This window comes from Cherax quadricarinatus, chromosome 2 (assembly GCF_038502225.1).
Source record: "Cherax quadricarinatus isolate ZL_2023a chromosome 2, ASM3850222v1, whole genome shotgun sequence".
Taxonomy (NCBI): domain Eukaryota; kingdom Metazoa; phylum Arthropoda; class Malacostraca; order Decapoda; family Parastacidae; genus Cherax; species Cherax quadricarinatus.
This window is the reverse complement of record NC_091293.1, coordinates 56,737,580-56,764,188: the sequence shown is the minus strand read 5'-3', so window position 1 is coordinate 56,764,188 and position 26,609 is coordinate 56,737,580. Positions and strand designations below refer to the sequence as shown.

Below are 26,609 nucleotides of genomic sequence, written 5' to 3'. Positions count from 1 at the left end.
GAGGGCTGAGGAAGGGTTGTTGAGGTGGTTCGGACATGTAGAGAGAATGGAGCGAAACAGAATGACTTCAAGAGTGTATCAGTCTGTAGTGGAAGGAAGGCGGGGGAGGAGTCGGCCTAGGAAAGGTTGGAGGGAGGGGGTAAAGGAGGTTTTGTGTGCGAGGGGTTTGGACTTCCAGTAGGCATGCATGAGCGTGTTTGATAGGAGTGAATGGAGACAAATGGTTTTTAATACTTGACGTGCTGTTGGAGTGTGAGCAAAGTAACATTTATGAAGGGGTTCAGGGAAACCGGCAGGCCGGACTTGAGTCCTGGAGATGGGAAGTACAGTGCCTGCACTCTGAAGGAGGGGTGTTATGTTGCAGTTTAAAAACTGTAGTGTAAAGCACCCTTCTGGCAAGACAGTGATGGAGTGAATGATGGTGAAAGTTTTTCTTTTTCGGGCCACCCTGCCTTGGTGGGAATCGGCCAGTGTGATAATAAAAAAAAATAATATATATATATATATATATATATATATATATATATACACACACACAAGAGCGAAAGAAAGGACCATTTAAAGTGTTTACGTCCCTCCAAAGAGTAAGGAGGTTGTATGATTTATTTATTTTACTAAGTGCCCTAAAAGTTTAGTATATTCTTAAATAAAATCCGGAGACCTTAAAGATCTCATTTCGTCTTGTATTACTCAGATTGTGAGTAGTACATCGTTACTGCCTAGCACCTACTTTACTGCCTAGCACCTACTTTACTGCCTAGCACCTACTTTACTGCCTAGCACCTACTTTACTGCCTAGCACCTACTTTACTGCCTAGCACCTACTTTACTGCCTAGCACCTACCTTACTGCCTAGCACCTACTTTACTGCCTAGCACCTACCTTACTGCCTAGCACCTACTTTACTGCCTAGCACCTACCTTACTGCCTAGCACCTACTTTACTGCCTAGCACCTACCTTACTGCCTAGCACCTACTTTACTTCTGTTACGATGAGCACTAAAATCAGTGGTCTACAGGCCAGAATCGTAAGTGTATGTGTACTTGCCTATTTGTAGTTGCAAGGGTCGAGACTCGGCTCCTGGCCCCGCCTCTTCACTGGTCGCTACTAGGTTCTCTCTCCCTGCTCTGAGCTTTATCATACCTCGTCTTAAAACTATGTATGGTTCCTGCCTCCACTACATCACTTGCCAGACTATTCCACTTCCTGACAACTCTCAGCCACTTACATGCTCTTATTTTTTTACTCATCTCTCTGAGATTAGTTGTGCTGCCAGAGCGGCTAGTTTACTGGACACCCACAGCTCATCCTGTGAGCGGCAGCACAGAAAACAAACAATTACAGAGGTCACAATGGGACTTTACCATACCCCACCGGGCATAGTTACACCACGAAATATAAACTAGTCATTTTGTATATTACAGTTTCTTCATTTAGGTAATGAAGATAATACGGTTTGAAGTTACATCTCCAAAGCATTTAAGTATCTTATTAATACTAAAACATTAGTTAAGTATAGCGTATTCAAGAATGATTCCTTCATCTAGTGACGCAAAAATATGAGCCTGGTCTCCAGATTTCAGATGTCATTAGCAATGGAGAACTAATAAAGTCGTAACTCATCATCGTCATCAATGGGCGAAATGTCTTATGAATAAAATAACATAAATCGCCTATCATGTCCTGTTAGCATGCTTGTCGATCCAAGCCATACCACGGGCGGGGATAGAACTCGCGATCAGAGAGTCTCAAAATAATATCCCCGCCCGTGGTATGGTTTGTTTGCAATCGTGTCATTACGATTTCGTGAGTCATGCTTGTCGATGTATACAGTACCGTTGATATTCATTTGGTATTCATATATTTTACGTAGACAAATCATGACACAGTGTCATATTTCACAGAGGGAGCTGGAAGCTCAAGCTGACATTGAACCAGGTGTTGCAGATGTTCGAGAAAAAGGCATGTGATAGTCAAGGAGTAGAAGTCGTGTATCAGAACAAGAAGAATGTGAAGATGGTAGTAGTAACAGTGTGAGTTATTATATTAAACGATTAATGTTAATATGACATCATTAAGGAGCCTTATTAAATGTTGTGTAACAAGAACCTTAGCGGCAGCAGACCGGTAGCAGCGGCATCGGCAGCGACGGTAGCAATATTAAAGGCAGCTGCGGCTGCGGCACCAGCGGTAGTAACACTTGGGGACAGTAGTAGCAGCAGCCGAAATAGCAACTGTTGCAGCAGTAACAACAATAACGACAGCACGATAACGAAAGCGCCAATAGTGGCAACAGTAGTGTCAATAGTGGCAGAAAAAAATAGGCAGTTCATGTCACCCTCAGCAAGCGTGTGGTCACACACCAGGATTACAGATTTTGTTTTGAGATCGTTCGTAATTCACCTTATAACCTTTAAGCTTCCTGAGTCCTCTTGCTGTATCACTTGTACACTGGTGCATCACTTGTACACTGGTGCATCACTTGTACACTGGTGCATCACTTGTACACTGGTGCATCACTGGCGGTACTTTGTACAGTCTACCATGTCTTCTGTTCTCCTAAAGAGTTACATACTTGTGTAAATTTCTAGTATTTTACAGATGTAAATTGTGATAAGTTTCTCGCCACTGCTTAAGGGCTGTTATTTATGCTGGCAGTTAGTGTTGTGTATGTCTTCTGAGCTGCAGTGGCCCCTTAACTTAAACTGGGTCTGTTAAGAGTGTAGTAGTGTAGGACAGGTCGTGTTAAGAGTGTAGTAGTGTAGGACAGGTCGTGTTAAGAGTGTAGTAGTGTAGGACAGGTCGTGCCTTGTAGTGCCAACATTGACTTGGCATCTTTTGTTTTGAAGTAGTAACAATGTTGTGTTAATTTAACGCAAGAAATTCTGACCTGCCTAGCATGGTCCAGTAGGCCTACCCTAGTGCTCCCACTTACATTGTTTTTACCATTTTTCGTTATATTTTTGTACTTTTCCTCTTCATTTCTTTTCATATCAGACAGACAGAAATTTGTATGTCCTCTTTGAATGTTATATTATTACACGTTAGCTACTGCAGATTTTGCTCTCATAGACCGGGTCGCGGGGGCGTTGACCCCCGGAACACTCTCCAGGGATGGTCCAGATGTTGACCCGCTCATACAGAGAAGAGTTATTGTCCACCAAGAATAATAGTGCCACAACTTGCTGTTGTGGCACTATTATTCTTGGCGGGGAATTACCAATAGACCCCTGGCTGTCTTCAAGAAGGCACTGGACAGGCACATAAAGTCAGTACCTGACCAGCCGGGCTGTGGTTCGTACGTCTGTTTGTGTGCTGCCAGCAGTAACAGCCTGGTTGATCAGGCCCTGATCCACCACGAAGCCTGGTCACAGACCGGGCCACGGGGGCACTGATCCTGGAAACCCTCTCCAGGTATACTCCAGGAATATTGTGTTGTGAGGAAGAGAGATGTTCACTGTGCTGGCTGCTGCTCTCTGACTGTAGCTTCTTCAATAATAATATGTGCATTTATGTCACGTTACATGCTCTCACTCATGTTACAACATGTTCACACTCGTCATGTTACAACATGTTCACACTGGTTAAAGGTTGTAGCAAAATCTCTATTTTGCTTCTGAATTTTGCTTTCCTTTCGAGTATGTTTGGCCAAAGTTACCATGGTGATGGTTGAAGTTACCATGATCATGGTGGCAGTGGTCACTCACACCATGGTCAACATTACCATACCAAGGAGACGCATCGTATCTTACTGTCTGTAAACACCTGGAGTCGTGTACTTAGAGTGAGACTGCTAGAGTGTACTGGGCTAGAGTGTACCAGGGTACAGTGTACTGGGCTAGAGTGTACAGGGGTACAGTGTACTGGGCTAGAGTGTACTGGGGTACAGTGTACTGGGCTAGAGTGTACTGGGTACAGTGTACTGGGCTAGAGTGTACTGGGGTACAGTGTACTGGGTTAGAGTGTACTGGGGTACAGTGTACTGGGCTAGAGTGTACTGGGGTACAGTGTACCGGGCTAGAGTGTACTGGGGTACAGTGTACTGGGCTAGAGTGTACAGGGGTACAGTGTACCGGGCTAGAGTGTACAGGGGTACAGTGTACTGGGCTAGAGTGTACTGGGGTACAGTGTACCGGGCTAGAGTGTACAGGGGTACAGTGTACCGGGCTAGAGTGTACAGGGGTACAGTGTACCGGGCTAGAGTGTACTGGGGTACAGTGTACTGGGCTAGAGTGTACCGGGGTACATTGTACTGGGCTAGAGTGTACTGGGGTACAGTGTACTGGGCTAGAGTGTACCGGGGTACATTGTACTGGGCTAGAGTGTACTGGGGCGGACTGGACACTAGTCTGCCAGCTGGTGAAATAAGGGAAGGGAAGGGGTAGTAATAGAAGGGTAAAGGGGGATGACAAAGGGAGAGATGATAGGGTGGTAGTAGCTGGGTCTTTATAGTGGGAGAGGGGAAGTAATGTTCCAATAACCTTCACTCCCTCCCTCTCTTTCATTTCTCCCTCCCGCCATACCTCCTTTCCTCCTTCATTCCATCTCTTATTCCATCCCTCTCGTGGATTACACATATTCTTAATTTTATCCATGTTAATTATACTGTTGGTCGTGTCAGTGGAGTGGTCTGGTTGTTCAGTGGAGTGATCTGTCTTTTCTGTGGCGAGGTCTGGCTGGTCTGTGACATGATCTGGCTGGTCAGTGGCGTGGTCTGGCTGGTCTGTGACATGATCTGGCTGGTCAGTGGCGAGGTCTGGCTGGTCTGTGACATGATCTGGCTGGTCAGTGGCGAGGTCTGGCTGGTCAGTGGCGTGGTCTGACTGGTGAGTGGCGGGGTCTGGCTGGTCTGTGGCGGGGTCTGACTGGTCTGTGACATGATCTGGCTGGTCTGTGGCGGGGTCTGGCTGCTTAGGTATGGAAAAAATGAAGAACTCAAAAGGAACACTGTATACAAAACTCAAGAGGGTCAACAAATAGAACGAAAGGAACACGTAAAAGACCTGGGAATAATTGTCAGGTGACCTTTGTTTCAAACAACAATATTACAAAGATCACGACCGCCATGAGGTTAACGGGGTGGTTATTGAGAACCTTCAAAACAAGGGAAATAATGCCAGTGGTGACACCCTTCAAATCGCTAGTGCTCGTTCATTTGGAATATTGCTCAGTACTGACGGCCCCGTTCAAAGCAGAAGAAATATCAGAGCTGAAACAAACACAGAGATCGTTTACGGCACACATAGAAACAGTAAAGCACTTACTGGGAACGCCTTTAAGTCTTGAACATGTACTCACTGGAGCTGAGGAGAGAGAGATACAGGAAAGTATCTGGAAGGGCCTGGTCCCAAATCTGCACACTGCCATAACAACATACTGGAGTGAGAGATATGTGGTGAAATGCAAAATAAATCCAGTGAGGAGCAGGGGTGCGGTGGGCACAATAAGGGAACACTGTATCAACATTCGTGGCCCCAGACTACTTAACATCTTATCAGAAGATATCAGAAACACTGCTGGAACAAGTGTAGAAGCCTTCAAGAGAAAACTGGGCAGGTATCTCCACCAAGTGCCAGATCACCCAGGCTGTGATGGATATGTGAGGCAACGGGCCTCCAGCGGCAACAGTCTGGTTGACCAGGCAAGCACCAGACAAGCCTGGTGTATAGTAGACTCTCGAAACTCATCAAAGGTATATCAGAGGCAAAGGTAAGGTCTATGAAGTGGTCTGGCCGATCTGTAGCATGGTCTGAGAGGTCTGTGGCGTGGTCTTCCTGGTATGGAGTGGTCTGTGGCGTGGTCTCTTTTCTATGGCGTGATCTGGCTTGTCTGTGACATGGTCTAACTGGTCAGTGGCGTGGTCTGGCTGGTCAGTGGTCTAGTCTGTGGTGTAGTCTGGCTGGTGGCCTGTGGAGTGATCTGACTAATGGTCCACTTAGAAGTCTGGCTGGTGATCTGTTTAGGGGTCTGGCTGATGGTCCGTTTAGTTGTCTGGCTGTTGGTCCGTTTAATGGTCTGGCTAGTTGTCCGGCTGGTGGTCTAGTTAGTGGTCCGTGGAGTGGTCAAGTTAGTGGTCATTGGAGTAGTCTAGCTAGTGGTCCATGGAGTGGTTTACTTAGTAGTCCGTGGAGTAGTCTAGCTACTGGCCCGTGGAGTGGTCTAAATAGTGGTCCGTGGAGTGATCTGGCTGGTGGTCCGTGGAGTGGTTTAGCTAGTGGTCCGTGGAGTGATCTAGTTAGTGGTCCGTAGAGTGGTCTGGCTGTAGTGAGTGTAAGATAAGATCACAGCCTCGCCCTGCATGCCATTCTACCACCACAATTATCCACTACCACCACTGTCACCACAATCATCCATTGTCACCACAATCATCCACTACCACCACAATCATCCACTGTCACCACAATCATCCACTGTCACCACAATCATCCACTGTCACCACAATCATCCACTACCACCAAAATCGTCCACTGTCACCACAATCATCCACTGTCACCACAATCATCCACTGTCACCGCAATCATCCTCTGTCACCACAATCATCCTCTGTCACCACAATCATCCACTGTCACCACAATCATCCACTGTCACCACAATCATCCACTGTCACCACATCCACTACCACTACAATGATCCACTACGACTACTACAATCATCCACTAGCACCACAATCATCCACTACCACAATCATCCACTACCACCAAAATCATCCACTGTCGCCACAATCATCCACTGTCACCACATCCACTACCACTACAATGATCCACTACGAATACTACAATCATCCACTAGCACCACAATCATCCACTAGCACTACAATCATCCACTAGCACCACAATCATCCACTACCACCATAATCATCCACTGCCACCACAATCATCCAACACTACTACAGTCATGCACTACTCCCACACTCATCCACCACCATCACAATCATCCTCTACCAGAACAATCATCCATTACCACAATCATCCACTACCACTACAGTGATCCACTACCTTTGATGAGTTCCGAGAGGTTTTCTACTCCCGGAGCCCGGCCATGTGCCAGGCTTGGCTGGTGCTGGCTGCTGGGGGCCCGCTGCTCCACATATCCATCACAGTCTTGTTGATCTGACACCTACCTGGAGTCTACCTGGAGGGTATTTCGGGGATCAACGCCCCCGCGGCCCGGTCCATGACCAGGCCTCCTGGTGGATCAAGGCCTGATCAACGAGGCTGTTACTGCTGGCCGCAGGTAGTCCAATGTATGAACTACAACCCGGCTTATCCGGCACTGACTTTAGGTATCTGTCCAGCTCCCTCTTGAAGACAACCAGGGGTCTATTGGTAATTCCCCTTATGGCTGGTGGGAGGCTGTAGAACAGTCTTGGGCCCCGGACACTTATTGGGTTTTCTTTTAGTGTACTCAAGTCTTTTGCTTTCGTAGGAAGTGATTTCTGTATGCAGATTAGAGACCAGTCCCTCCAGGGTCTTCCAGGTGTAGATTATGATGCATCTCTCTCGCCTGCGCTCCAGTGAGTACAAGTCAAGTGCTTCCGCTACCTGGTGAAGATACTTGTTCAGTTTCCTCTTGAAGACTTCTACACTTGTCCCAGCAGTGTCTCTGATATCTTCTGGTAAGATGTTTAAGAATATAGTCTGAAGCCACGAATGTTGATGCAGTGTTCCCTCATTGTGCACACCTCACCACTGCTTTTCACTGGGTTTATTTTACACTTCCTCCCATATCTCTCACTCCACTATGTTATGGTAGTGTGCAGATTTGGGACAAGGAACTCAAGTACTTTCCAGGTATATATTATTATCTCCGCTCCAGTGATTACATATTTAAGGCGTTCCCAGTAATTTAAATGATTTATTGGTTTAATGTGGGCCGTGAACGATCTCTGCATCTGTTCCAGCTCTGATATTTCTCCTGACCTGAGCGGAGCGTCAACACTGATCAACATTCCAACATTGTCATCTTCCTGGCTGCCGTGACCCTGGTCTTAATTGTGTTCTTTGAAAGAAAGTCAGCAGACATAATCACTCCTAGGTTTTTCATGTGTTCCTTTCGTTTTATTTGATCTTTTTGAGTTTTGTATAGAGTGTCCCTTTTGAGTTCTTCATTCTTTCCATATCTAAGCAGCTGGAACTTATCACCATTGAAGGACATGTTCTCCACTGCCCAATGGAAAACCCTGCTTATGTCTTCCTGTAATTTTTCAGTGTCCTCTCCGAAAATGACTTTCATGCTTATTTTAGTGCCATCTGCAGATGATACAAATATGTGACGGGTGTTTTTATCTATGTCTGGTATAAGGATAAGAAACAGCAGAGGTGCCAGGACAGTGCCTTGGGAAACCTAGCTTTTTACCTCGCTGATGCTGGATTTTACTCTGTTTACTAATTTTTGCATTCTGTTTGTTAAAAACCTGAAAATTCATCTGCCTACCTTCCTTGTTATGCCTATGACCCTCATTTTGTGTCCAATCACCGCATGATCGCATGTGTTAAATGACATCGCAAAATCTGTTTATATCACATCTGTGTTTTGATTTTCTTCCAAAACCTCCGTAATTCTGTCATTGTCGTTCAGCAGCTGCGACAGTCATGAATTCCAGTTCTAAATCCGTTCTGGTTTGGGTTGTGCATATTATACTGTTCCATAAAATTTATAATCTGACGTCTCATCACTCTTTCAAAGACTTTTATGATGAAGGGTGTTAGTGCTATTGATCTGTAATTTTTAGCTTGTGCTCTGCTATAGCTATGTCTGCACTCTTTAAGGCCTCCGGTATCTCACCTAGATCTAAACATTTCCTACAAAGAATACTGAGGGCTCGTGCTAGTGGTACTTTGCACTTTTTTATAAATAGGGAATTCCAAGAAAACTGTTATGACGAGGGTGCCAGTGTTGTCATTGTAGCTAACACTTCTGGCACTTGTATTGAAGTGGAAATAAAGTGCTTTTATTTCAGGCAGTGTGTGACACCCACTGCTTTAGAGAGTAGAGCAACAACAATAACAATAATAATAATAATAATAATAATAATAATGGGAGTCGCAAGGTTATGGTACAAGTATGGTTGAGAGTATCATTTAGATTGGAGAAGTGTACTGAGCACCATATTACAGAATGTGTCATTACTGAACGGCTTCTCAGGACCATCTTATCAAGTGTGTTGATTAAACAAGCACTTGTGTTGTTGAGAGTGCAAGGTGACTCAAAACGTGTAGCGTGCGTGGTGGAACACTTGGCATGTAGTGTGCGTGGTGGAACACTTGGCATGTAGCGTGCGTGGTGGAACACTTGGCATGTAGTGTGCGTGGTGGAACACTTGGCATGTAGCGTGCGTGGTGGAACACTTGGCATGTAGCGTGCGTGGTGGAACACTTGGCATGTAGTGTGCGTGGTGGAACACTTGGCATGTAGCGTGCGTGGTGGAACACTTGGCATGTAGCGTGCGTGGTGGAACACTTGGCATGTAGTGTGCGTGGTGGAACACTTGGCATGTAGCGTGCGTGGTGGAACACTTGGCATGTAGCGTGCGTGGTGGAACACTTGGCATGTAGCGTGCGTGGTGGAACACTTGGCATGTAGCGTGCGTGGTGGAACACTTGGCATGTAGCGTGCGTGGTGGAACACTTGGCATGTAGCGTGCGTGGTGGAACACTTGGCATGTAGCGTGCGTGGTGGAACACTTGGCATGTAGCGTGCGTGGTGGAACACTTGGCATGTAGTGTGCGTGGTGGAACACTTGGCATGTAGTGTGCGTGGTAGAGCGCTTAGCTCTTTGCACTGACGGCACAACTGCTACTGAAAGGGGATGTGCATCTTGTTTCAGTAAATATCTGTATACGAGTACTTTGTTTATTGGGATTATCGTGGTGGGAACTATGCCAATAAGGCTGATGTCACTGTCTCAGATCGTTGTTACTAGAAATACAAGAGCCAAGGCAGCTTTGGTTGGTTCTAGTGTAGTGGTGGGTGTCCAGTGTTATGTTGTTGCTCTGTGGGTGTCCAGTGTTATGTTGTTGCTCTGTGGGTGTCCAGTGTTATGTTGTTGCTCTGTGGGTGTCCAGTGTTATGTTGTTGCTCTGTGGGTGTCCAGTGTTATGTTGTTGCTCTGTGGGTGTCCAGTGTTATGTAGTTGCTCTGTGGGTGTCCAGTGTTATGTAGTTGCTCTGTGGGTGTCCAGTGTTATGTAGTTGCTCTGTGGGTGTCCAGTGGTATGTAGTTGCTCTGTCGGTGTCCAGTGTTATGTAGTTGCTCTGTGGGTGTCCATTGTTATGTAGTTGCTCTGTGGGTGTCCAGTGTTATGTAATTGCTCTGTGGGTGTCCAGTGTTATGTTGTTGCTCTGTGGGTGTCCAGTGTTATGTAGTTGCTCTGTGGGTGTCCAGTGTTATGTAGTTGCTCTGTGGGTGTCCAGTGTTATGTAGTTGCTCTCTGGGTGTCCATTGTTATGTAGTTGCTCTCTGGGTGTCCAGTGTTATGTAATTGCTCTGTGGGTGTCCAGTGTTATGTTGTTGCTCTGTGGGTGTCCAGTGTTATATAGTTGCTCTGTGGGTGTCCAGTGTTATGTAGTTGCTCTGTGGGTGTCCATTGTTATGTAGTTGCTCTGTGGGTGTCAAGTGTTATGTAATTGCTCTGTGGGTGTCCAGTGTTATGTTGTTGCTCTGTGCTCATACTCTTGGTGTGATGCTGACTTCAAGATCTTCGTGTACAATTCATCAGGACCATTCATGTCAGACTGTATTTAATTCCAGTTCTGACTCTCTCATTCTCATTGCCTTACATTTATCAGGATTCAATTCTCTTTGCGTTTGACTACGTCTGTCACTTGTTAAAGTTGTTTTGGATTCTCTTGTTGGCATCTCGGTTCATATTTATCAGTAGTTTCATGTCATCGGCAATGTTACGAGGGATTAAGGTTTTCTAGCAGGTCTGTTTGTGTCAGTGATGACGTAGTGTGTGAGAGGAAGCGTGAATGTGCGTGTGAAGGCGATATAGTGGGCTGTGTGTGTGTGTGTGTGTGTGTGTGTGTGTGTGTGTGTGTGTGTGTGTGAGTGTGAGTGTGAGAGTGTGGTGACCTCTGTCCACAGTCCCAGTAGGAAGGAGTGCCCGAGAGGACTGACTTCCCACGCCCTAGGAAATACCGCCCACGCCCTGGGAAGCACTTCCCACGCCTTGGGAAATGCCTCCCACGCCTTGGGAAAACCTCCCACGCCCAGGAAAACCTCCCACGCCTCCGAGTATCCTTTCATCCACACGATTCTGTATATGTTTGCTGGAGGCTTTGTTTACACATGTTTTGTGTATGATCTGAGCTGTGTTTTAGTGATGTACATTTGTAGGACACGTAACTGAAGATATGAAAGGTGTGTGACGAACTCTTGAAATGACACACACACACTTATGATACACGCAGTCCTGAACGTACCTTTGATATACCTTTAATGAGTTCCGAGAGTCTACTCCCGAAGCCCGGCCATGGGCCAGACTCGTCTGGTGCTCTAGGTTTTAAAATCCTCTTATTCGTGCTTGCAAAACTGTAGTATTCTGTGTAAATAATTTACCATTGATTTTCAGGTTATTGAGAATAAAAATATGAGAACGGAAACAAGAATGAGTGAACCTTGGACAGAAGTGGACAGAAGTGAGTTACAAGATGTTGCGCCAGCTCACGGTGAGCTTAGTGTGTATCAGCTCACGGTGAGCTTAGTGTGTATCAGCTCACAGTGAGCTTGTTATATAGCGGCTCACTGTGGGAACAACGTGTAGGTGCACACAGTAAGGTCGTAGTACATGATTATGGTGAGTTCTCCTCGCAGCGATCAGTAGTGATGGAGCTCCTGTGTGGGGTCCCCAAACCCCAGCGGCGCTGGGGATCGACCTGGGGCAGGGCCAGCACTGGTAAGGGTGGGGCCAGCAAGGTCGACCTGGGGCGGGGGTGGGGCAGCATCAGACGCTCAGCCACCATGCCTGCGTCAGGCTCCTACCTCAACAAGTCTTCCCGCTCCTCACCTCAAGCTTACCGCCGCCACCTGCTGCCCTCTACTCTTCCCTCGAGGCTGCCCGCAAGCAGTGCCCAGCACGACGCCCTAGACCCCTATAGTGAGCCACTATGCCCCTCCGTGACGCTGGCACCGGCAGGTAAGGATGTGGTCCTGGCTGACGATGTTGGAGAGCCTGGCACTCTCCGTCGCTCACAAACGCTCCCACTAGGAGCTCTACGGAAGCCCCCGACTTGTCTAAGTAGCACTGTTGCTTCCTTGAAGCGCGAGGGATCCCTCAGGCGTCGGGGAGCGCCTGTCCGCGACTCCCTCAAGAAGAGTAGCAGTCTTCCTAAAGACCTGACACGCCAGCAATGTGCCAGCAGCCTCAGTACGACTAATAACACGAAGGACAGTGAGAAAGACCATAGTGACAGTAGTAGTAGTAGTATTCTTCCCTGTGATGGTAAAGTAGTGTCCAGCTCGCAAGGTAAAGTCGGCCTTGGTGTTGGGAACACTGTGAGTCCTTTTAGGAGAACCCTGACATTGCCTCCGGGAGCAATATGCAGACGTTGTCCCGGTTCAAGGACCACCGCAGAGAGACGAAAAATTGCGTTTGTGCATTCGAAAACAGATTCGAACGAAAGCGACAACAAAGACAACTTAAACAGCGTTGGAGGTGACTCTGCGAGCGATGGTAGTCAAGCCACGTCCATGTGGAGAGGCAAGAGAAACTCGACCTCATCCACCATGTCAGGTCTGTCTCGCCTCACCTCCACCACCACTACTGACGAGGGCGTGTGTGTGTACAGCGAAGCTGGAAGTGTGGCCTCCTCCTCCGTGTACGGCAGTGTGCGTGGCGGGGCGTGGAGTGGCAGCAGTGTGGACGAGGGTATCAGTGTCTACAGCGCCCCCTCCCTCGCCTCCTCAGGAGATCTCAGCTCTGCCGCCAGCCTCTACCAGGGTGCCGGGGCGCGGCCCAAGGTTCGTACCCCGCCTGTGCTGCAAGGTATATTCCAGAAAAAAGAAGGGCAAGAAGAGGATGATGAGAAGTGCCTGCGGTGCCAACGTGAGGCTGTGACAGGTAGCAGTGGCCCGCTGCGGCGCGTCCGCAGCCTGCGCACACCGCGACACCTGCCCGTCACCCCTACTCTTCTGCGTCTCCTGCAACTGGTAAGTGTTACCCTTCCTGTTGGCCTCCTTCACAAAGTTCGTTACTCTTCCTACTGATTTTTACAACGGTAAGTATTATCCTTCCTCTTGGTCTCCTATACAGTGTTACTCTCCCTATTGGTTTGTACAGTGGTAAGTTTACCTAGAGTTTACCTAGAGAGAGTTCCGGGGGTCAACGCCCCCGCGGCCCGGTCTGTGACCAGGCCTCCTTAGGTCAGTGTCCCAGGATGCGACCCACACCAGTCGACTAACACCCAGGTACCCATTTTACTGATGGGGAACATAGACAACAGGTGGAAAGAAACACGTCCAATGTTTCTACTCTGGCTGGGAATCGAACCCAGGCCCTCACCGTGTGAAGCGAGAGCGTTAACCACCAGGCTCACTCAACAACTTGTAATATAAAGCCACACAGGCAAAAATAGACATTTTATGAAGTCAGTGTTTCGCTCGGAGAACCAGGCTCTTTTTTTTTTTTTTTTTTTTTTTTTTTTTTTTTTTTTTTTTTGTCACCTTGTGGCTGTTGTATAATGTGCCAAAGCAACAGTAACAGTGGTATCACCTAATTCTGATGTTATCAGTGTGGGCAAAAATTGAAGTCGTCTTGACAATAATTTATGTAAAGTAAAAGGACACAAGTGCAACCAATGTGACATTTTTTTGTGGCAACGTTTCGCTCTCAAGGAGCTTGACAAAGCTCCTGGAGAGCGAAACGTTGCCACAATAAAATGTCACATTAGTTGCACTTGTGTCCATTTACTTTACATATTGTCGGTAATTCTACCAACATTATTACAATAATTTATACTTGTTATGCCCAGCCTAAACTTGAAACATTAGTGTGTGTTTGTGTCAGTGTGGCCACATGGTAACTTGTTCCACTCTTATTTAAAACTCTTATTTCCTAACCACTGTTTACCCCTATTGTTAATGTGACCGCCATTTTGATTCAGTTGTGTAAGATTCCATACTTATATTTTCCAGACCACCGCCAACATAATCTTAAACTCTCTCATCCTCACTCTTCTTCTTTCCATGAAACACAAGTTTAATTTTCTAAATTGCTTTTAATAACGAAGGTTTCTAATGCTTTGGATTAACATTAACATCTTCCCTTTGTTTTGATTGCAGTTTAAAGTCATCGTTAATACGATGTAGTGATGTGAGTTCTTCCAGGACGATGATGAAGGATAACACTTGTTGTTTTTACACAAATAATTTGTACAGCTAAGAGCTGTTATCCAACCTCAGCTTATTTCTAAGCCCAGCCCTGTCTTAGGTATGCTTTCCCCCCCCCTCCTTCCCCTCAGGATGTGCCCCACAACAGTCCACTAACACCTAGGGTACCTACTTACTGCTAGGTGAACAAGGGCAGCAGATGTAAGAAAACATGCCCAACGAAGGCTGCCATAGTGAAGAGCTCTGTTCCACAAGGCACAGTACTCGCCCCCATCTTATTCCTTATCCTCATATCAGACATAAACAGAGATATACACCACAGCACCGTATCATCCTTTGCGGATGATACTAGGATCTGCATGAGGCTGTCATCTGCTGAGGACGCGGTTAACCTCCAAGAAGATATAAACAAAGTTTTCCAGTGGGCAACGGTAAACAATATGATGTTCAATGAGGACAAATTCCAACTACTCCGTTATGGAAAACTGGAGGAGATAATAACTAGAACAGAGTATACTACTGACTCCGGCCATACAATAGAGCGGAAAAATAATGTAAGGGACCTGGGAGTAGTAATGTCTGAGGATCTCACTTTCAAGGATCACAACAGTGCCACGATCGCACGTGCAAAGAAAATGATAGGATGGATAATGAGAACTTTCAAAACGAGAGATGCCAAGCCCATGATGATCCTTTTCAAATCACTTGTTCTCTCTAGGCTGGAATACTGCTGTACATTAACATCTCCATACAAAGCAGGTGAAATCGCAGATCTAGAGAGTGTACAGAGATCCTTTACTGCACGTATAAGTTCTGTCAAGCACCTTAACTACTTGGAACGCTTGAAAGAACTTGACTTGTACTCGTTGGAACGCAGGAGGGAGAGATATATCATAATTTACACTTGGAAAATCTTGGAAGGAATGGTCCCAAATCTGCACACAGAAATCACTCCCTACGAAAGTAAAAGACTGGGCAGGCGATGCAAAATGCCGCCAATAAAAAGTAGGGGCGCCATTGGTACACTAAGAGAAAACACCATAAGTGTCCGGGGCCCAAAACTATTCAACAGCCTCCCATCAAGCATTAGGGGAATTGCCAATAAACCCCTGGCTGCCTTCAAGAGAGAGCTGGACAGATACCTAAAGTCAGTGCCGGATCAGCCGGGCTGTGGCTCGTACGTCGGACTGCGTGCGGCCAGCAGTAACAGCCTAGTTGATCAGGCCCTGATCCATCGGGAGGCCTGGTCGTGGACCGGGCCGCGGGGGCGTTGATCCCCGGAATAACCTCCAGGTAGGTAACGAACCCCTTGCTGGGTTCCAACCGCGGACACTCAGTATGTGAGCTGAGTACACTCATGTTGACATAGTTTTAGAATTGTATTATTATTCTCAGATAGTGTTTTTAATTTCATTTACCAACTGAACAGCCTTGAAATTGACAGCCGGTACATCAAACACTTTTCATAGGCCTACAACAATTTTTTTTTACCTACACCGAACATCATTTAGCAATTTAGATTTATTTATCTGAAGAATGTTTCACAACATGAATCACAAGTCTTACTCTCGTCCAGTTCTTGTCGCTCATCTTGTTAACGTTATCCAACCTAACATTACAAAGCAGTTTCTTTCACTTATTTATAAGCTAGTGTCTCTTGTTTTTATATAGTCTTTCTGAATTCGTTTTTATCTAACTTTAATCCATTGTTGCGAATTTTCTCCTAGATATTTTCAGCACGTATTTATATCTCATTGTTCTTATTTCACGTGTGTACACTTTATTATATTCACATTAATCTACGTCTTTCTGTAGCCTAATTTTAGTGCTACTATCATATCTTCACAGTAAAGCTTTCCCGTACAAGGGATTGACTTTGTCAGTATTTTCTGTTTTCCAGGTTATGTTCTTTCTGTAGTTATGTTGACGTGTCAGAGACAGTAGCGACAGTGTCAAAGTGGGACTTGTACATTTGATAACCCTGAGAAATGCTGTAATATTGTTATCAAGATTTATGTCGTTCTATCTCCTACAGGCATTTTCACCCCAAAATATGTTGTATTGATAAATAAGACAAAAACTGTAAGAAAATTTATCCGCGTACCATTTAGAAAGAACCAGGAGGTAGAAGCCACGTGAACATCAAGTTAACCATAGTATTAACAGTTTATCAGAACTCAGATTTTTTTTTTTGTGTGCTAGGAAACGATATAGAATGGCAAGACATTATTACAATGTGCAACCAGCTGGGAGTCGTGTTAAATTCGAAACAGCCAGTGGCTGTCTTATCAAATATATTAATATCAACATAAAATATTTTCCCGACAAACTACCATTTATTAGTGAACTCACCGAGTCAGATGTAATGTTTACGGTTTTCACATAAAACTACAAAAAAAAAACTAGAAAAAAAAAAACTACTTGGACCGCGACATATGGATGCCTGGGTACAGTCTCTTTAGATGAGAATGGAAAAAAAAAGCAACAATGGGGGAAGGGGGTTGATCTATGTTATTCTTTCATTTGCACTGAGTTACAAACCACACATGATGTAGTCGAAGTTTTGGCAGTAATACTTGAGAATCAGGATCTACCCACTGTACTTGTAGAGAAAACACATGATACACCTTCCCAGTAGTTACAAGATCAGCTACTGAAAATTGAATACTTTCCTGAAAATTTTCCAGAGGTGCTCCCAGACATGTTGTTCCTTGGTACTTTCAGTTTAAGACAACCTAAATGGAAGATATATAGCAAATGCTGCAATAGCAGAGAAACTCGGAGGAGAGAGTTCTGATGATGAGTTACACACAAACTACTGAGGTAGTGATAAATTGCTTTAAACTATTAAATAAATTATGGCCTTATTGAAATATGCAGGAAAGATAATGAGTAGCTGAATTTAAATTAGTTTATCCAAAGTATGAGCTTAATGTCACTAGAAATGTTATCTAGATTTACACCATAAACAAGAGAAAATTCAAGTTAGGAAGAGAGGCGCTCCATCTACAGGCAAGACGAAAAATCACTGAAGTTGTCAAAGGTCTGTTACTTAATGAAAATAATTTCTGGACAGATAGATAAAAACATTGAGATAAAACTTCATAAATCATGCAGAGTTCATGAGAGACTTGGGGAGCAAAAACCCATTAACGAAATTAAAATAAACTCAGAATGCTTTCATATGTGAAGTCCAGGGTAAAAATTACATATAAAGGAGACGGACAACAGGAGATGACGACAAAGAAGTGACAGATATACTGAAGTCATAATATGACTCTGTTAAAAGAGCCAAAAGAATTTTTCACGAGACTTCAAACTCGACCAACTTCTCCATTTTTTTTAAACTCGAGCCACAGTCAACTTTGAAGAAGCACTCTGCCATGCACTCTGCCATGCGCTCTACCATGCACTCTGCCATGCACTCTGCCATGCACTCTGCTCCAGGCCCAGACTCTTTGAACTTCGTCAAAAAATGTCAAAAACAAAAAACTCATATGCTTCAAATATATTATGGTATGTGTACTCGGGAGTCATCCCAGTAATTAAAAACCACTGATACAGCCCCACTTCACAAAGATGGCAGCATTGTAAGTGCAAAAAATAAACTGATAGCACTCGAGTCCCACATTATCAGAATAATAGAAAACGTTTTAAGAAGCAAGATTGCTAAACATAATGAATGGCAACTATTGAGCAACCCGGAGCAATCTCAGTGATCCTTGGGATCATCTTCAGGTGAATTTGTCGCAGTTTGTAATAAACAGTTTATTTAATACACAAATAACTCGCACATATAAGAGAGGAGTTTACGGCGTTTCGGTCCGACTTGGACCATTTACAAAGTCACACTAATACGAAAGCTGGTTAGGTAAGGTTTGTCAGGAAACAGGACAAGTGTTTCCTGACGCGGGTCTTAGTCATATGATGACCCAGAGCTGGAGCTTTTGGTCATCCGACCGAGGCTCTCCGCTAACAGAGGTAGGCAGTATATATAGACCAGCGGGAAAAAGGACGGAAATAAAAGAGGGAGAAAATGAAGTTCAGTTTGTATTAGAGAATCTGTGGCTAGACTTTTTAGTCGACCTGGAGTCTACATGGAGGGCATTCCGGGGATCAACGCCCCCGCGGCCCTGTCCACGACCAGGCCTCCCGGTGGATCAGGGCCTGATCAACAAGGCTATTACTGCTGGCCGCACGTAGTCCAACGTATGAACCACAGCCTGCCTGATCCGTCACCGACTTTAAATATCTGTTCAGCTCCCTCTTGAAGGCAGCCAGGGGTCTACTGGTAATGCCCCTTATGGCTGCTGGGAGACTCTTGAACAGTCTGTGACTTCTTGTAATTATCGCTGGAAAACCTTTGAATTCTAAACACACTAGTGGATCGTAAACTTGATAATATGCAAGTAAATAGGTATATTATTTGTTATTTTTTTGGTTATAAGTAGAGGGTGGTGGTGGTTTATCAGTCAGGAAACAAGGCGTTTTGTTACACTAATCTTAGTGAGAAGATTACTCGTTCACTGGAGAAGATCCACTGACTCACCCTAGCCAGGTGCCTCAACCTTGTTTATAAAATAGAAAAGAAAGTGTTACTACATGGTAGTGTATCCTGGGATAAGATGACATCCTTGTCCGTATCGTGTGATACAAACAGTTGTTTATGAACAGGATAGGTTGCTTTATGAAGTTTAAATCCCATAGACTACAAGAGCGTCATCAAGACTTCACGTAACCTTTTTACCACCAGACAAAAATACAATAATTACTAAAAAAGACATTAAATTAAACTCCGAACATCGGTACATTGAAATATATCTCTTGGTGCATATATCCTGTATAATCAATCTTCATATATCACCAAGAACCCAAATGGAAACAAGTCACTTTTTCTGACTTTTTGGGGTTATCGTAGGTAATTAAAGGACCCCAATGGAAATAAGTCACTCTGACTTTTTTGGGTTATCCTAGGTTCTCTACACGTATGCTGCTATGTATGATATTTCTATGTAACTGTATTTGTGTATACCTGAATAAATTTACTTACTTACTTACTTACTTACTTACTATTTACACTGTGTACGATATTTGTACTTATGTGTACCTGTGACTAAATAAACTTACACGTGATGTTAAGTATGTGCCTCAAATAGATAGTATATAAACTTCGAGGTTAATAAATCATTGTTGTAATGTCCTAGAGTAAACCATCTCACGTTTCTATATGCAAAATATATGAAACAAATTATAAGATCTTGATTTCAATATAGTGCGAGGAAGCCAGGCTTGAAAATAACTTAGTTACCCATGCACATTCAGAGAAAACTTAGTGTGCCGCGCAACATAGAAAATGGACTTTCTTGTAGAACGCGTAACTTAAGTAAAGTGAAACTGACTATCAGCTTTTTACTCTTTACTGACGAACGTCAGTAAGTTTATTTAGGTACAGTTGCACAGTTTTAGATAGCTACAATGATCTTAAATGATATCATGTGTACCTTACCTAGGTTAAACCCACAAAGACTTATTTAAATTAAGCTCCTCTTAATACCTAAATATTAACCTAAATATTAGATACAGTGTGTATTTATGGACATATATTTTTTCACGTAATTAATTAATTGTTTTGTAATTTGCGGTAATGACTGAGGTTATGGCTGTTCATTAGTGTTCAGTACATCATTAGTGTTCAGTACATCATTAGTTTTTCAGTACATCTTTTTTTTTCCTCGTGTCTTTTCTAATTATGTCTCCCCTTACTTTCCCCTTTCCCTTACCCTCTCACCTTTTTTTTTACCTGTCTCATCTCCCTTTACCTCTTGTCTCCTTGACCCTTTTCCTCTACTTGCATCCCCCCCTTCCTATTCTCCCTCTCGTTTCCTGTCCCTTTTCCTTCCCCTCTCCTTTTGCTTATTCCCCTCCCCTTTCTTCTTTCCCCTCTTGGTTCTTACCCTCCCCTTATCTCCTCTCTTCATACTGTGCCTCGTCCTTTTTCACTGTCTCTTGTATTCTCCCTCCCTCCCTCCTCCTCCCTCTGAGAGGACCTAACCCTCCCACACCGCCTTAATTACATCACAGAGGGACTGGCGGATTAAATTGACGGGTACATTATCTTTTTTTCCTTGCAGTATAGAAGACGCTTTTAACCCTCCACTGAGACTTGATTATCACACCATAACATTACACTACAAGTGTTGTCTGTACTTTTATGCTTCTTATGATCGCGTGCTGCTACTTGGCTGTATAGTGTGCTGCATGTCATCCATCACGAACTAGAGTGATACATTACAGGAACCTGCTGGTAATTGATTTCTCATGCCACATGAACGTTTATCATGTCATGGGTCTTAGAGTATTGCTTATTGTTGATGATGTCGCTCAGGGCAGGAGAAATATCAGAGTTGCAACAGATACAAAGATCATTTACTACCCACACAAAGCCAATAAATCATTTAAAATAATGGGAACGCCTGAGTCCTTAATATGAACTCGCTGGAGCGGAGGAGAGATACATGATAATATATACCTGTAAAGTACAGGAGGACCTTATCCTAAATCTGCACACTGCCATAACAACGTACTGGAGTGAGATATGGCAGAAAAATGCCAAACCCAGTGAGAATCAGAGGCGCCATGAGCACAATAAGAGAACATTGTATCAACATCTGTGGCTCCAGACTTTGTTAATTTCTTGCCAGAAGATATAAAAAATCCTGTTGGAACAAGTGTGAAAGTCTTCAAGAGGAAACTGGACAAGTACCTCCGCCAAGTGCCAGATCAACCAGGCTGTGATGGGCATGTGGGACAGTGGTTGGTACGTGGGCCTGGCCTGGTTGATTAGGCAAGCACAAGACAAGCCTGACCCAGCCTTGGGCCACAGGAGTAGTAAAATTCTCGAAACCCATCAGAGAAATATTGCAGAGATGCATAATAGCGCCATGGACGCTGCATCAGTGTTATTTTGACTAAATAATTAAGTGGAAACGAAATGCAACTGATGAAATTATGAACTTTGTGTTTTTGTAATATTAAGGAACTAATGAAAAAAAAACCCAAATTTTCTTTTGTACATATTACAGTGCCTAGTGGGTCAAAATGAATCATTCTGCTGACGAAGTTTAGGTTTGATCAGATAAGCGGTGGTGATGCAGCTATCATTGAGGAGAGCAAACTGCATCCTTGATCCACTCGTGGTAGCTCAGTCTCAACAACATGCTTGTTTATGAATGAGAAACTTGTGAAACACTTGGTTATCTTTATTGTGGCAACGTTTTGCCAGCCAGTGGCTTCATCAGTTTGTTACAGAGAACAGTGGAAGTTGAGTTTGAGGTAATCAATCCCTCAGGCTGAAGTAGATGTATGCGATTTTGTAGACTAAGCTGATAGTTTCCAGCATAGTTCCTGAGTCTCTGTAAGCTCATATGTTCTCTGTAATCACGATTCCTGTCCTCGCCCAGATACATGAGTGAGAAGGGTTGTATTTTAATGGGACCTGCTGAGTATCGCAGAAATGCGTAAGAACTTCACCATATGTCAGGTTTAGGGTTCGAAACGCGGTGTTGCGGTAAAAGTAATACATATTTGCCATGCACGGCATTTATTGGTAGTTTGGTTGTGTCGTCTGCCAGAGTATCGTGTCCCTTCAACTTGGCTTCTACATACTGGCCTGGCTCTAGCGAGCCAGGCTTTTGAACCGGAGGTTAGCGTCAGTGAAATTTACATCCCTAAGCCGTGACACTGTAACAGTTGTACACCACCGACAAGGCTTTTGAAATTTAAAAGATTGGTAGCTTCAACAATAGGCTGGACAGATATACGATTGATAAGGGCTGGATTAGATAAAGACTTGCCAAATATGGGCCATTAGGCTTATTGCAATGTTCCTATATTCTTATGTTCTTATTTAGTGTGTTCAAGATGAATATACTAAATTTTTTTTATACAACGAAAGCAAGAAAAATGACCGGGTGGATAATGTGAACTTTCAAAACAAAGAAAATACTGCCAGTAATGATAATTTTCAAATCATTTGCACTCGCTGTTTAGTGCTGAAGGCCACGTTCAGTGTTGACGGCCACGTTCAGTGTTGACGGCCACGTTCAGTGTTGACGGCCACGTTCAGTGTTGACGGCCACGTTCAGTGTTGACGGCCACGTTCAGTGCTGACGGCCACGTTCAGTGTTGACGGCCACGTTCAGTGTTGACGGCCACGTTCAGTGTTGACGGCCACGTTCAGTGTTGACGGCCACGTTCAGTGTTGACGGCCACGTTCAGTGTTGACGGCCACGTTCAGTGTTGACGGCCACGTTCAGTGCTGACGGCCACGTTCAGTGTTGACGGCCACGTTCAGTGTTGACGGCCACGTTCAGTGTTGACGGTCACGTTCAGTGCTGACGGCCACGTTCAATGCTGACGGCCACGTTCAGTGTTGACGGCCACGTTCAGTGTTGACGGCCACGTTCAGTGCTGACGGCCACGTTCAGTGTTGACGGCCACGTTCAGTGTTGACGGCCACGTTCAGTGTTGACGGCCACGTTCAGTGTTGACGGCCACGTTCAGAGCAGGAGAGATATCAGAGCCGGAACAGATACAGAGATCATGTATAACTTGCATAGAGCCAGTAAATCATTTAATAACTGAGAAGAGCTCAAAGTTCTGGTTATGTATTCATTTGAGCGGAGTAAAGATACATGATAACATATACCTGAAAGGTGCGTGAGGACCTGGTTCCAAATTTGCACACTGCCATAACAACATACTGGAGTGATATAAAAGAAAGTGTAAAATAATCCCAGTGAAAAGCAGGCGAATCATGGATGCAAGGAAAAAAATTAATATATCAACATCCGTGATCTCAGACTGTTTAACACGGTAGTTCTCAACTAGTGGTCCATGGACCACTGGTGGTCCGCAGAACGTTCACGATATTTGGTAATAAACTGAAGATTGGTGCATATAGTCTTAAAATTGTGGAAAATAAAGTATGGATCAGCGATATGTGCATTGACCAGCGTGAACGGTGGTGATCGGATAATGGACCAGTATGATTATTACTTGCCCAAATCTGTCAACACATGCAGTCAGATTTCTTTTGCCATTTGCATCAACTTACAAGTGTGAGAGTGGATTTTCATGTTTGTTGCGCATTAAGTCCAAACAGAGGAATTGGCTTGCAGTTGAAAGCGATAATCGTTGTACATTATCAAGTACGACTCCTAACATTGAGAAGCTTGTCAGTGAGGAGAGAGTCAAAAAGTCTGGTTGCCAGGAAAAGTAAAATCAGATATCAAAAAAAAATGTTAACTATATACTTCATAATTTCAAAATTATGTTCGTTAGAAAGAAATTTCACAGCAAAATGTTAGATATGTATTCATTTATTTCCAGGAAATTATAATTGTATGAAATATACTTCAGACCAAATTGTTGAATATCTATTATTTTACGTAACTTCTCAAATTTCTCTTTATAAGAAATATATTCCAAATCTAATTGTCTGTTGTCTTCACTTTGCCTTTATATACCATTACTCAAAAAAAATGAAATTGTCCACGATATTTTTATAATTGGGTTGGTAGTCCATGGACTGAAACAAGTTGAGAACCACTGGTTTAACACTACCAGAACATATCAGAAACATTGCCAGAATAAGTGTACACGTTTACAAGAGGAATTGGAGATGTACCTCCGCGAAGTGCTATATCATCCAGGCTGTGATGTATATGTGGGTCAGTGGGCCTCCAGCAGCAACATCCTGGTTGACCAGGCATGCAGTAGACAAGCCTGGCCCAGGGCTGGGCTTCAGGAATAGGAAAAGTCTCGAAGTCCTTCACAGGTAAACCAAAGGAAAGAAAAAGATATCCCGGTAACTGGAAATAAGTCGAATATAAGAGTTGTATTAAAGTTGGTAGAATTACCGACAATATATTAGGTAAAAGGACACAAGTGCAATTAATGTGACATTTTGTTGTGGCAACGTTTCGCTCTCCAGGAGCTTTGTCAAGCCGTTACAAACAGTACATGGACACAGAGGGTATATATAGGCCTAATATTTGTGTAACCTATTTTATGCTACTCAAGTGAAAGCTTTGATAATCTTGTACTCATGTGCAAGTTGATTGTTCTACCACATGTATTACTACTACTGTTACCACTAGTGTTACATCTCACTCTAAGCCTATGTATACCCTATGTGTCCATGTTTTGTTTATAAAGGCTTGACAAAGCTCCTGGAGAGCGAAACGTTGCCACAATAAAATGTCACATTAGTTGCACTTGTGTCCTTTTACCTAAAATATAAGAGTTGTTTGATATTTGAATAAAATCTCCTTTATCCGACACTTGTAAGTGCTGTAACAATGTCTGGAGATGATAGGAAGACTGACAGGAAGACGGAGATGACAGGAAGACGTGGGTGACCGACTGTGGGTTGTCTTCCTGCATCTGCTGAGTTCTAATCATTGTTGTGTTCAGTTTTTATCATTGACTTTTACTTTACACTGCTTCTCATTATACTGTTTATTACACTGCTCATTACTGCTTCTCATTACACCGTCATTCAAATAACAGCCAAAGCTGAAGTGTTTATTAAAAACATTTTATTTTTCAAGGACTATGTGAAATATAGGAGGGAGTGAATCTGGCAAGAGGGTGAGCCAAGAGCTAAGACTCAACCCCTGCAATCATATTCAGGTGAAAACACACACACACACACATATATATACACGCACACACATACACGCACACACATACACGCACACACATACACGCACGCACGCAGGCCAAAACCAAGTGTGGTAGATAAAGAAATTATAGATGACAAAAACCCCAGGAGAATAAGGAGAGCAATCGAAGAGCCCGAAATGAATATGCCCAGGTAAGGAGGGAGGCCCAACAACAATACGAAAATGACATAGCGATAGCCAAGTCTGACTCGAAGCTGTTGTACAGTCACATCAGGAGGAAAACAGTCAAGGACCAGGTAATCAGGCTGAGGAAGGAGGAAGGGGAGATCACAAGAAACGACCGAGAAGTTTGTGAGGAACTCAACATGAGATTTAAAATATTCACAGAGACAGAAGGGACTCCAGAAAGATGGAGAGGTGGGGTACACCATCAAGTGCTGGACACAAGACATACAACCGAGGAGAAGAAGCTGGTAAGCGATATAGATACCTCAAAGGCGAAGGGACCAGACATCTCTCCATGGGTTCTGAGAGAGGGAGCAAAGGCACTCTGTGTACCACTAACAACAATCTTCAACACATCTATAGAAACGAGGCAAATACTTGAGGTATGGAAGACAAATGTAGTCCCAAATTTTTAAAAAAGGAGATAGACACGCAGCATTAAACTACAGACCAACGTCACTGACATGTATAGTTTGCAAAAAGTCATGGAGACGATTTTCAGAAGAGTGATGGAGGACCTAGAGAGGAATGAGCTTATGTACGACAACCAGCACGGATTCAGGTATGGGAAATCCTGTGTCACAAACCTACTGGAGCTCTATAACAAGGTGACAGCAGTAAGAGAGAGAGGGAGGTGGGTAGACTGCATTTTCTTTAAGTGTAAAATGGCTTTTGACAGTTCCATATAAGGGATTAGTGCAAAACCTGGAGGACCAGGTAGGTATCACAGGGAAGGCACTGCAATGGATCAGAGAATACCTGACTGGAAGACATCAGCGAGTCATGGTACGTGACGAGGTGTCAGAGTGGACGCCTGTGACGAGCGGGGTTCCACAAGGGTCAGTCGTAGGACCGGTGCTGTTTCTGGTATATGTGAATGACATGATGGAAGGAATAGATTCAGAAGTGTCCCTGTTTGCAGACGATGTGAAGTTAATGAGGAATTCAATCGGAGGAGGACCAGGCAGGACTACAAAGGGATCTGGACAGGCTGCAGGACTGATCCAGAAAGTGGCTCCTGGAGTTAACCCCACCAAGTGCAAAGTCATGAAGATTGGGGAAGGGCAAAGAAGACAGCAGGCAGAGTACAGTCTAGGGGGCCAAAGACTACAAAGCTCACTCAAGGAGAAAGATCTTGGGGTGAGTATAACACCGAGCATGTCTTCGGAAGCACATATCAACCAGATAATTGCTGCATCATATGGGCGCCTGGCAAACCTGAGAATAGCGTTCCCATACTTTAATAAGGAATCGTTCAAGACAATGTACACCGTGTACGTCAAGCCCATACTGGAGTATGCAGCACCAGTTTGGAACCCACACCTGGTCAAGCACATCAAGAAATTAGAGAAAGTGCAAAGGTTTGC

General features: G+C 44.2%; 1 protein-coding gene across 3 annotated transcripts in view; it reads left to right on the top strand.

Annotated features, from left to right (window-relative positions):
* pico overlaps positions 1–26,609 on the top strand; it is a 571,549-nt gene that overhangs the window by 98,677 nt on the left and 446,263 nt on the right. For all 3 annotated transcript variants that reach the window (XM_053784277.2, XM_053784363.2, XM_053784200.2), the window contains exon 2: positions 11,574–13,150. In XM_053784277.2, coding sequence (XP_053640252.1) covers positions 11,828–13,150 — 1,323 coding nt within the window. In that variant the 5' untranslated portion in view covers positions 11,574–11,827. The remainder of the gene's footprint in view (positions 1–11,573; positions 13,151–26,609) is intronic.